The sequence below is a fragment of the Trachymyrmex septentrionalis genome, unplaced genomic scaffold, assembly GCF_001594115.1.
Source record: "Trachymyrmex septentrionalis isolate Tsep2-gDNA-1 unplaced genomic scaffold, Tsep1.0 scaffold158, whole genome shotgun sequence".
Lineage (NCBI taxonomy): Eukaryota > Metazoa > Arthropoda > Insecta > Hymenoptera > Formicidae > Trachymyrmex > Trachymyrmex septentrionalis.
Window position 1 is genome coordinate 391,769 of NW_017304736.1, and position 13,327 is coordinate 405,095.

At 43.0% G+C, this 13,327-nt stretch overlaps 1 protein-coding gene across 12 annotated transcripts in view; it reads left to right on the forward strand.

The window, feature by feature from the left end:
• The window catches only part of LOC108745901 (CUGBP Elav-like family member 4), a 636,703-nt gene that overhangs the window by 178,315 nt on the left and 445,061 nt on the right, over nt 1–13,327 (forward strand). For 9 of the 12 annotated variants that reach the window (XM_018482309.1, XM_018482311.1, XM_018482313.1 and 6 more), the window contains exon 1: nt 4,912–5,046. The exons of 2 other annotated variants lie outside the window; for them this stretch is intronic. In XM_018482309.1, coding sequence (XP_018337811.1) covers nt 4,998–5,046 — 49 coding nt within the window. In that variant the 5' untranslated portion in view covers nt 4,912–4,997. Of the gene's footprint in view, nt 1–3,953; nt 4,460–4,639; nt 5,047–5,389; nt 6,397–13,327 lie in introns of those variants that run through there. One more of the 12 variants, XM_018482316.1, reaches the window with a different exon arrangement.

The window sequence follows — 13,327 nt, forward strand, 5'->3', positions numbered from 1 at the left end:
CAGCGTGTTGGGAATGGGAATACGGGGGAGAGTAGAGAGAAGGAGAGCGCGCGGCGCCCGTTTTTCACCTAGGCAGCCCGGCTTATTATTGCGTTTTCACGGATTACGTTCCCGGACTCGTGGCAATTTGCCGCTTGCGTGTAACGTAACGAGTCGAGAAGAGTGTCATTAATTTCGCGTGGCTCAAGGATCCCGAAGAAAACCGCTGCGGGCTGCAACGGTGCGAAATCGCCGTTGAAGATGGTCAAACAAAACGTCGTAATTTAATGCCCGTTGCGAAAACGTCTCTTCCGAGCAGAATATTTGCGCGCTGGTACACCGCTTTCATTCTCCCGAAAACTGTAATCGATGTTAATCTCATTTCCCATGTCAGAGCAATGGGTCGGGGTATTTATGCGTGTACTTTTTCGCTCTTCGAACTTTGTTCTTTTACTGGCGAACGTTTATCGTATGGAAAGAGAACGAGTCTGAAAGATCGTAAAATTTGGCTGGATACAGATTTGAAAATAATTTTATGTCAAAATAATTTTGTTGGAGATTCAAAACTTGCTGGAATATAAAAATTTTTTTTGCAATATCGCATAACTCGTAATTTTTTATTTATAATAGTTTCCAACATAACATTTTGATGATCCGATAAAATTATTTCCAGATCTGTATTCGGCAAAATTTTAAATCTTTCAGGGTAACATTTTTCTGGTTACAGGTCTGAAAATAATTTTACTCGTTAAAATAATTTTGTTGGAAACTCGAACTGTTAAAATATCAAAGTTATTTGCAGCGTGCGCTCATCATCGGTTGAATTTTATTTTTAATTCTAATCGTCCAATAACGAAATTATTTTCCAAACCTGTATCCAGTAAAATTTTACATTTTACTCAGCAGAATCTTCCTTCGTACGAATTCAATCGAGTTCTCACGATTTCAGCATCGACTTTTCATTAAGTCGTTATTGCTATTTTGATTTAAGCAGAACTTTCTCTAATAAGAATGTCCAGTCGATCCAACAGACGTGCTCATGACACCAAACTCGAGTGGATTGGTCGACGAGTTAGCCGCTAGAGACACAACCGCGACAGACAGGGTAGAAGCGACCGAAAGGGGAACGAGATAGAGGGTACCCCTGCGCGTACTGTGTGTTCTCCTCTCAAACTATTTATTCCGGCACAAATCGCATTACCAACTTCAACTGCAAAATTGACTTCGTCCAACTTTTACGGCGCCTCCGCCCTTACGTCCCTTCGACGCCACCCGCACGGTCAGAACTTCGACTTGTACGAGGGTTTACCAAACTCAGTTTAAGAAGAAGAAGAACTGTTTCAGTCGTAGAAAGAGAGACGCATCTCTTGCGGGACTTTCTCTCCTACCTCGCCGATATAAAATCGCACGACGCGAGCTTCTGGTAGAATGGAAGTTTGGAAGTTCCAGCCGTCAGGTATAACGAACGCTATCATAATCGTTACGCGTTGTCGTGCCTTCCTCGTCAATTCGGAATTTGATGAAAACCGAATCTTTGAACGTCGCTCTCGTCTTATCCCCCATATCGATAGATTTCCATCTACAAATCATCCTTTATATCTCTGTCCTAAATATTCATTTCGCTTGAAATTCGTTAACGAGCTTCTCACATGTTCGCGCGCTACATTTTAGAATCCACTTAAATCTCACATACTGCACATTCAACCTTAATGACGTTGCTCCCATTCCTCGAGCAGAACGAAGTAGAACGTTATTACCGACGTTGGAAAAAAAAAACGCTCACTTCTTATTCCAAGATGTTGCTATTAGGCTATCTAATTCGCTCGAATAGATTTGCCTTCCTGCAATCGGAAAGAGAGAGAGAGAGAGAGAGAGAGAGAGAGAGAGAGAGAGAGAGAGAGCGAGCGTCCACGCTGCCCGTTCTCTTGCACTTTCTCGTTTCCCCTCTCGCTTTCATGCTGGAAGCAATTTCATTCGATTTCATGTGCACAAGTTTTACTAGTATTCGCGCTTCAACTGGTGCGTCCAATCGGAAATCCGGCAAATGTACCGCAGCCACGGCACCGCAATTCGACGGTATCATCGTTGGTAGCGGCGCGCGCGGGGCCGTGATTAATCAAAACGATAAACTATTCCTTATTAATAAGCCCTAAAGCGGTTCGCGCCCGAAGAGTGGGGCTATAACTCACGACGGAGCAGATACCTTCTGGGCTTCGCATTAAAATTGAAATTAGCCACCCATTTGTCTTCCCGTTTGGCTTAATCGTGACTAGCCAGGTGATTTATGGTTTTCACTTCTGCGGGGCGCGAAATGTAGTTTCACTTCTTGGATACGGCGCAACGCGTAATGCAATTCAAACCCGAAAGCCGACGGGGGAAAAAAGAAGTTTGGGCGCGGAGCGCGATGAAAAGCGCGCTGCTTATAGCCGTGCATTGCGTGATCGTGCTATAACAGCTGTTGGAAAATAGTTTGGCTCGGCTCTCTCGCGGAACTCCTTATTACATTCTAAACACGCGTGGTCGTCCCATGATATAATGCCATCGCGTTATATCACCTTATGCCGTGGCACTGGCCACTGTTTGTAACACCTTCATAACCAGTTTATTGCGTTTTAATTGACATTAAAATTTATGTTATAAATTTAACAAAGAGCTAGTTATTCCGCGTATAACTGGTATGCGGAATCGTAGTTAGCACCGTGATTTTTCTATGATCTTTATGAATATTCAAGAAGACCTGCTTCACAAGGCGTAACACGATCGCTTGATAATAGCAACGGTGACTAATGTACTTTAAGTATTAAGTATGTATGCATATTCAAGTTAGCAAGGACGTACATTGAATTACGTGAACGATTAACTGATAGTAAAAAAATAACATTTACATCGAGTACAGCGAATATAAACTGACGTGTTAGTTATGAAATAAACAACATTTGTGACGTGAAAGTTTTAATGTATTGTCTCTCGAAGCACACATAAACTTCGGATATGAAATTTACAGAAAATCTCGTTACACAGACACGCTCGTAATAGCTTTCGCAACGCGTTCGAGGAAATGCAACAAAGGTTCCTGGTTCTATATCAGGTAGACGTGCACTGTTTGCGAACACTTGCTCTAGTTTCCGATCACGCGGTGGCTAATGTGTGCGCTCAACCACATTCTGTATTTCATATTGATGTGCAGAACTAGATATCACCGATTTGCGTAACAATCAGTATACAGAACAGGTTTAAATAGATAACGCGTACAGTAAATCTCATGCGCTTATAAAATATTGTGCGGTCCAACCTCGGTTGCCTGTCAACGTTACGCATTGCGAAATGCCGATGGCATTAACGGAAGTATTTACGTATCTTCAGTTTCATCGCCGCAACCATAAATCTCTACATCTTTTTAAACGAGTTGTAAATATCGATACTGCATTGTAGCAATATATTTTTTTAATTGCGCATTATTCGCGTTCGCGACTGTGTAATTTTGCATTAATTTCCATTAGATTATGTGGTTCAAATAATTATTCATATGACGTATATACGAACATTAAGAGTTTTTAAATTTACAGACTTTTCAAATCGGAAAATTCAACATTCTCAAATAAAATCTCGGAAATAAGACATTGTTTTTATCTGTTGTATAAATTATTTGTTCCGTGTAAAAGAAGGCTGATCTCGTTTTCTGAAGGAGATGCTACGTGTTACTTATATGGTTATATAGTACAGTAGCAAAAAGAAGTAAATTCTGCTCGAGGTTCTTCTTGCTTCCTGATTAGCCAACGAGTCATGTTACATGCGGTGTATTACCTGGAGTATGTGTATATCCAGTTCAAGGTGAACCACACTCTCCGTCACCATAAATAGCGAAATCGGCACGGTATGGGGGGGGGGGTCGTAACGTAGACAAGGGTGGGGGGTGTGTCAGTCGCTATTGAAAGAAACGATCTACGCCACTACGGGGAACAACCATGTTCCGTTTCGTGATACAGTGGTCTCCCGATCGCGGACACGGGCAAGACCCTGAGGTTCGAAAGGCTGCCTGACAGCTAAAAACGCGTTGAAACGAATTAACGGGTCAGTCGATCAGTGTCGCGCGGCCTAGGTCGTCGTCGATGGGCTTTCGACCGTGCGCATCATGGAATTGATTTGGATGCTCGTTCCATTCTTCGGGTTCGTACACCCGTCCCAGCCGTCACACCTCGAAGTGGCTTACCAGTGGAAATATCTCGATTGGGTTTGGCCAAATATACTTCTGACGGGAAAAAACTATACGTTGGGCAATGCCTTCACGCAAGACGTGGATATCGACAGACAAGGCCGTGTGTTTGTGACCAGTCCACAGTGGTTAAATGGTATACCAATTAGTTTGTCCTTGGTGACTAAGGCGCAAGGTTCTGGTGGTCATTTGCTTATACCGTATCCCAATTGGTCCTGGCACGTATCTTTCAGTTGCGACAGCATCGTATCTGTCTACAGAATAGCGGTAATTTCACAGTTAATAATCCAGACTGAATCCGAATTGTGACAGGGAAAAATTTTGAATGCGCGACACACTCATATTCACTACATCATTTCGTCCATTCGAAATTTTTCCGCTTTTCAATTTGGTATCAAATTTGATAACAATATGCGTAGGATTGATAACTTGGTACGTAATCTTTAGATCGACGAGTGTAATCGTTTATGGGTGCTCGATTCTGGCAGAGTAATGATGAAAGCGGTTTGCCCCACGAAAATATTGATCTTCGATCTTGCCACGGATCAGCTGATCCATAAATACGTGGTACCGGATGATCAAGCGCTGTACGGGAAGGCAGGATTAGTTACGCCAATCGTCGACGTCGGAAAAACGTGTCTTGATACTTATCTCTATGTGGCGGACGTGGATCAAAATGGACTAGTGATTTATGACTTATATCGCGACCATTCCTGGCGAGTAAACAACACCCGTGGCAACGCTTTTGGCCCGGATGAGGATGCTATGAATATTACGATTGCCGGCGAATGGTTCGATCTGACTGATGGTACGCTCGGTATGTCACTGTCACCGTTCGGATATTTTAATCACAGGTATTAATTCATTATTATCATTCTAGATCAGTTAATTTATTAGTCAAGGGACGTTATGAGATTCGATCGAAATTTAAATTTATTTGATGTCGGTTTTTGGAACTACATATATAAAAGCTCAACAAGTTGAATGAAAAAAAATCTCGTGTTTCTTAACGTAATAAATAATAAGATGTAGAAATTAATTTGACTGCTTAAGTGTTTTCTTTATTTATTTGGATATTGTTTTCTCATAGTCGAAAAGAAATACGAAAATTTCTGAAGCAAATACGAAGCTTTTGCTGCAAGTATGCTAATTGAGAAAAAGTCGTTTGCCATATGTCACGATGTTTACCACTTTCAGATATCTGTATTTTAACTCACTCGCGAGCTACTATCAGAAATACACGGATACGTTTTCGTTGAAGCAAAGCAAATTCAGAGAGCCAGTGATATTTCAATCAAATTACAAGCGCGCGAGCCAAGCGGGCGTGCAGGCGACCTCTCGGAGAGGCGTAATATTTTTCCAATTGGTCCAATTAACTGCCATTGCCTGTTGGGACATCGGGAAACCATTTACTCCGGAGAACGTCGTGATAATAGCACAAGATGAGGAGACTCTGCAGTACGTGAGCGGCATTAAGGTGATCACGAATAGGGCCGGCGAGGAAGAATTATGGTTCAATACCAACAGACTTCAGAAGACGATAAACATGAGCCTCAAATCGACGGAGATAAATTTTCGAATAATTAGAGGAAAAGTCGACGATATCATTCGCGGTACAAATTGCGAGCCGTCCGGCGTGAAGGCGGCAACGCCGGACATCGTTTTTTGGCATCAAATATAACTCGCCAAGACATTTTATGTCTTTCGTTACCTCACTTAAAATGCCTCTAAAATGTTCCTGTTTGCCATTGAAATTGTGCCGGATGAATGAAATGATGAGCGTTTAACGAGGACTTTTCCAAATATATTCGCGCATAATATGCGATACGTCTTGACAAAACTCCATCGCACTCTTTCTTTCACATCAAGCTTCATATCCAGAGATAGATTTGTAACTAAAAGCGACGGATCGTTCGCATATCCGCGCAACGACCGGATAGAAGGACGGAGTGGCAGCGAGTCCTGCGAATGACAGCCGGAGCGTGTAGCAATTTAGTTAACCGTTTCATTGCTGCCTTTTGAGATGTAACGATGAGGTCTGTCGGTGACACGAGCGCCGCCGCGAGCTCCGAATGTTTCGACAGGGTGGCTTGACGCCGTCAGTGACGGGGACCGAGTCGAGTTCACAACAGAGCAGGAGGAAGGGGGAGACGACGAATTTCTTGTCAACGAAGTTTTACCGGGCTTTTAGGTGTGCCGCCGGCACTGATTCCGCGGTAGTGGTGCCGGATTCGGAATAAATGCGTATTCACGGGGGAGGGGTGGGGGGAGGGGGAATCGTTCGCGTTACTACCCCTCGGGATACCAATAGGGCGCGCGCGATTCCGAGAAATTCGTGTCACCTACTTCTCTTTCTACGGCGCGGTTCGGCGTGTGACTAATGGCGGCATATTCATAGCGCACCCTCCCGACACCACCCGATCCTCCCTCTTACGAAGCTCTGGCAGTTAACCTCAGACAACCCCTTCGTCGCGATAATATACGGCTGCCCTTAAATTTTCCTTCCCCTCCGGCGTTCTTGTTCGGCCTATCTCACCTCGTGGAGAGCAAGAGCGCGCTCTCATCTTTCCGGAATAACTTTGGCCGACCCTGCGATTATTATTACCAGGTCAAATCAATTTTTTTCACAGCGTTTACGTCAGTACGTACATAATGAAAACTCGTCAATCATTGATAAGATATGAGAACGTGAGAGATATTGCTCTCTTAAGCTATGTCTGCGTCGAAGTACGTGTCTTCCTCTTCTTCTTGAATATATCGACCTGTGTTTATCTTTATATCACGTATGAATATTAATCGGTACAATTATGTTAAAATAACGCGTCTACCGAGTGAAACTGGTCGTACGATAAAGCACATCTTCCGCGGCACAGTCGAGTACGCTTCCACGATCATGACCGTTACCTTATATATAAAGGCGGGATGTGGAATTACTTAAGGAACGATAGTTCCTCCGTGGTAAAATCACACCGTACGAGTTCGGTATGTCCGCGGCGCGGAGGACGGATGTCGCAAATCGTTTTACGAGGATAGTTTTAAAACGACTTTACGAGAATGGCTCGGAATTTCGAAATAAATTTGCATCAGTTTTACTGCCCCTGATATACATAACTACCGGTGTTTGGCACTGATACTCGCGCGTACAGAGCCCCGAACGGCCCAGGCTAACGATACTTCTCGGTGCTCGCTGTCGACGATACATCATAGAATCCGCCTATTGAAGAAAAACGACACGTGTATTCTAGCTGTTATTCCTTTTTCTTTTTATTACTCCCGGGACGATAGACACGCATTTACGTACATATCTCTTCGATCCCCAAAGAGAAATGATAATAAATTCGCGATAGCAATCCGCGATATTCCTAGCTTTCCGAGGCCATGGTTCTTAGATGTTACATTATTATATTACTGTAGGCAGCAGAATTTATTCGTAAAATATTTTCAAACTTACGTTCTTCCGACCAATTTATTTTTCACAAGGAGAACTTCTTGAGTTTTAAATAATTCTATTGCTCCATAAAAGAAAATACAATTCCTCGGCGTTTCGTCGAGCAGTATGATTTGGAAATGCACGAGCTGTGCGCACAGAGCGTAACGTAAACGAGTATCACCAAACGTGATACGTCACACAGCGGCAGCGTCAGTTCGCAATTCGGCGGAACCGCCGCGGCGGTTCTCGGCTCGGCCGATGGAACGCCGGGCGAGAATTTCGGGCATCCACCGCGTCTTTATTAAGGTCGGCTCGTCTATAATTCACAGGAGAGAGAGAGCGCGGTCCTAGGTCGCCCTGACAGTGGCTCGGACTCACCGGCCGCATAAACACACCGGCGTCTCGCGCAGTAGGTCCGTGTGTGCCACGCATTGCGGTTGTCAGCCCTAGTCAACGTGTAATTTACTAGCTCGCCCTCCCGTCACCCCCTTCGGCACGATGCAGATGCAGTCACCGGTTTTGGACTGGGTGCAATGTCGGGGCGGTCGCAGCAGCAGCAGCAACAGCAGCAGCAACAACATAACGCCGTCAACAGCGACCGTCGTACCCGCTACCGCTGCTGCTGTTGCTGCTGCTGCTGCTGCTGCTACCGCGACTAGTTACGATGCAAATGGATAACGCCGCTGCACCAACGGCGTACCATCCTCTGACCACTCGGAACCTGACGACCACAGGGCTGCTATAAACCAGCAGAGTACGCACTACGTTCTCCCGAAACGGCCGGAACTTTCGAGCTGTCGCACCGAGATGATCGTCGAGATTATCTACCGCTCTCACGCGTGAGCATTTCTCGCGAAATATCGGGAAACTTTTCTCTTTCGTGCAAATTCCCCGTTTCACCCTCTCGTTTTCCCCTATTTTACATTCGTATTCCACGTCAGTTCTTCGTATTCCATGTCATCATATCGATCGTATACATCTGGAATTGCCCGTATAATTAATAAGATTCTTGGAATGTCTTATTCCTTTAATCTTTAATCGGATAGGAAACGTTAGCTTAATCAGACGATCAGTTAGTTTGATCAAGCTTTAAATGTGTTGTTAATTACAAAATTCTATACACATGTATTTTTTATATCAATCCAGTATTTGAAATTTGAGATGTAAAACAAACCCTTAAAGCTGACGCTTATTTGATTTCAATGAAATTATCAACGAAATGGCCTGCAGATATATAGAGAAATATTATAGGCAAAATTTTTATATACTTTTTATATATAACTGTGTATCTAAATTTTTATAAAATCTAATATTTTTCAAAACACTCCAAGTCTATTATTTTTATCTCTTAAATCTTAAATTCGACTGATATAAAAAATACGTATCTCTTACGACTTTGTGTTTAACAACATATTTCAAGAAGAATTGAATCGGTTCTAAACAGTTGTAATAGTTATAAGAAAAAAAGGGAAATATTCGCAAGCTAATATTACATGTGTGACATTTTTCCTCGATATCTATTTTATTTATAAAAAAAATTGACTGATGAAATATATATTTCTGTGAAATATATCTCATTGTAAAAAAAATTGCAAAAAAATAAAATATGGTTTATTTGCTAGGAATATAATTTTATTTCGCCGTATTTAAATAAAGATTTATTTCAAAATAAAAAAATAATTATATCCTACAAATTTTTTAAATATCTTTTTTTTTCAATGTATTATTTTTCATACTGTACAATTTTGAAATAAAATGCGAATTTCCATCTCGGAAAACGCAAAAATTAATTTACTTAACAACGTTTGTCAAAGAATTTAATGTTTAACATGCATAAAACATGTGGAAAAAAATTATCGCAACAAAATGATGCGATCTCTGAGGTGCTTTTGTGAGGCACATCTCTCTTAAAAGTTAATCGTCATTCGCATCACAAGTACATCATAATTGCATTACAATTGTAATTATTTCTTTTCCTTTGATATATACTTTCGATATGCTGCGAGGCTACGTCGCGCAGAGAATATATTTCAACTATAAATCAACTCATCTGTCTATCTACCTATTTGCCTTCAACGCTACGAGCTCTACTCACTCTCTCCTTCGGAATCTTGCAAATAGTTTGCTTCCTTTTACCGCACGCACCGCCGTGCAACGCTCGATAGAAATGTCGTTTGCTACAGGAACCGGTCTCTTACGTTCGCAACCGTTCGTTACCGTTAGTTCCGCCTGGCATAGCGCGTTCGTAACGTAAACACGTACGTGTGCACGGTACCGTAGAGAGAGGCCGGAGAACGCGTTTCGAAGGTGTAGCTGCTTTGCCTTCTGCCATTCGTTACCTTTGCCGCGAGTACACGCGCATGTAGATGTGCAACGGGCGGTTGTTTACGGTTGTGTAAATAACATAGAGCTCAGTACAACCGGCCGTGGGCCAAGTTTCACTTGGTTTCTTAAGCGTATATTGGGCGTGATGCGTGACTGATTTCTTACCCCCGTTGAATATTATAACGCAGCAAGAAATAATCATCATTGTTTTTTACGGTCGGCCTCCCTAAATCATTTTCGGTCTTGACGATCTCTCGTCGGTCTTCCGCAAGTTATCTTCACGACTCCGACCGTAGCTTTTATCTCTCTCCTAGAGAGAAGAAAATAGAGCCCGCGCGCGTGCAATTAAAATAATTTGCACCGCTTACAGCGGAAAGCGTGTAACGACCAGCTGGAAGTTCGGAAGAGTTAATTTGTAAAACGGCCCATTCGGTTAAATTACGCGCCGGATCTTTGTTGTAGAACTTTCTCTTCCTTGAAAATTGCCGGGTCATCGAGCGTATATTCACTTGTATATTCGCTGCCAAAGCGTCGTAATCTCGGCATGGTTTCAGAGCCCTTCCGCGACGGGTAGGAGGATTCATGACGTGTCTGCAAGTATGAATGCATAACCCCTACCGTGCCGCTCGCCAATTTTCGTACATCGATGTATCGTGAAAGGAACGAACGTTGTAGACCCGTAATGAATAGCTCGGGTGGAAATGTACTGGGTCAGGTGCAGGTACCAATGGGAAGGATAGCTCGATGAATGTAGCGAGTGCTGCGCAGAGAGAGAGAGAGAGGGGAGATATAGGTGCAATCAGCGCGATGATAACCAGTATTACCGCGTCTACCCATCCCAGGCCACCGATCTCCGCGGCGTAATTCCCGAGGGTTCTATTTGCGACGAGAACAAGCGGCTAGTATGACGGCAATCCGGGGGATGATGTATTCGGTGTTATTTATTTCTAGCGATACCGAGCCGAGCGATTGGCCGAGTGACAAAATAGAAATCAGTTCAGGAAGCTCTCGGATATTCGTGCTTTCAGTCAAGCTTTGTCCCTCCTCCGTTGATGTATTCGTCGGTATTCTATTTTTCATATAAATTGTGTTCTTACCATAATGTTCTTTTTAGAATAAGGGAGCTCGTTTCAAAAATCTCTCGTGCATTTTCAATATTCAAGTGATTTCTACATCTGATTTACATTTTTATTTAATTTCATGTACTTTTATTTTTGCAATTTTACTTGATGCAGGAAAATACAAATTGCGGTCAACACGTTTGCGTACTTATGTAATTTACAATACTTCAATAAATGTTTTATGAACATTCGCGTTGGTTCTTATTAGCTTTTCCTATTTGGCTGAAATTTACATTTATTTCTCATTACATATTACAAGTACACGGCGATTAGGACCTTACTTTCTCCTTATAAGGAGATAAAGAGCTATGTTTGGTTATTTGCTTTTCACTCGCTTGCGCGTGCATGGAAGATGGAAGTTTAAACTCGCGAGTGAGTTTTCATCGAGAGGAAAACTAAGGAAGACGCGACTAACAGCTGGATGGAACTTTCTCACTGCGTGGCATACAAAGTAAACTTGCTAACGTTGTCTCTCTCGCTCACTAACCCGCTTTTCTTTCGTTATCCTCGTCTCTCCCTCTTTCGGATATTACCCTCTCCCGCGCTACGTAATATTTCCGCCTATTCATATCCATACATTCGCCTCGCAACGTACGTGTGCGCGAGCCCATTTTTCGCGTCCCTCGAAAATAATACAACCCTCCATTTCCCTCCCATTTCAGCAGGCACCTTATTTATTTCCGTACGAATTTCTAAAGGCAAACGGAAACAATGATTTTTAATAATATCGCCTACGTACTTGCAGCATGGAGAAGGAAATCTTCTTTTGATTATATCAAGTATATTTCCATAATTTAACTAAAAGACTGGGTACAATATCGCTGTGTACTCGTCGCAAGTATAACACACATCTAGTGCTGTAATTATTTTTCCTTTGTTTTTCCTTTATTAGAAATGAATATGTTTCAACATACGGATACAATCGTTATCTTCAAATTTATGCTGAGGCACGTTGCGACAATATTTAATCCCTTCACATCGCGGTGAACGAGGATTTTTATAGCTTTCGCTTAAACACTTGGAGGTCTTTGCTTAAATAATTGTGATAGCTATCAACGTGCTGGAATCTACGTCGCCGCGAAGAGGAACCTCTTTAAAGTTAAATAAATATATCCTCTTTCTTTCCCTTCTCTTCTTACTGCGATGAGACACGTGCTACGGATCTCACGACAACGAGTCTCTTACGTCGTACACAATTTATTCACCGGCGACATCTCTCGTGTTTCACGCTACGTTATTACAATTTACGTTGCGAAAACACGACGGCTTCCTCGACGGTGCTTCACGTCCAGACTGTCGCGCAAAAATCGTTAATATCACTTCATGACAAGCGACCACTCTTCAGCAAGTGAGCTGAAGAAACTCGGGTAGTTGTTTCCTAACAAGAGCCGCGGGTCGGGGGATCGGTTGTTTTTATCAATTGCGTGAGCGCCCTACGTATGAAAACTTCCATCCGCTCACGCCCTGTTTCCTGCTCTACGAAGATGACGGCTAGATGGACGAAAAGGCGCGTGACGGAGGAGGCGCGGGGCGAGGAGCCGAAGAGGAAGTTGTTGGACCATGTCGACTGCTTCTTGAAGCCAGCCGAAGTGGACCTATCGACTCGAAACGAGTGTGCTCGACGTTAAAATCCCGGTCGCTGCTCCCGTTTCTAAGCCTCCCCTCTCTACTGACCGTCATCACTCTTTCTCGCTTCCTCTCATCCCGCCATCCAACTTTCTGCCTTTCCTTCACGTGTACGCGCACGCTCATCCACTCACTCGTGTTAGACGTAAACGATGCAACGGGGGGGGGGGGGGGGGAAGGGGGTGGACACGGTCCAGCAAATCCGAAATCCCCTTTTCCTCAATATAAACCTTCGTCCCTTTTTTCAGCTTCGATCCTCCACATAGCGAGGACTTCGCGCCGCTACTCTGTGAGAGCGAAGTATCGGAGCCACCGATAAAACCGAGTCGTAACAAACGAAATCGACACTACCAGGTCAGACACTCATACGTGAGAGCGCGCGTCAACGGTAGAATTCAATTTCGTACTAGACGCTAACATTGTCTGACGTATTTCGATCATTCTAAAACGTAGAAGTTAGATCTACATATTGATTTTTTAAATTGACATATCGATTCTGCAGATTGTAGAAGACTGTGCTTTCTTTCGTTTGAAACAGAATTTTTTCAAGAGTCCATTTCTGCTTTTAACTTCGATATAACGATATATGTAGCGAAATAGAAATTAAATATTTGTTATGCGACGAGATATAAT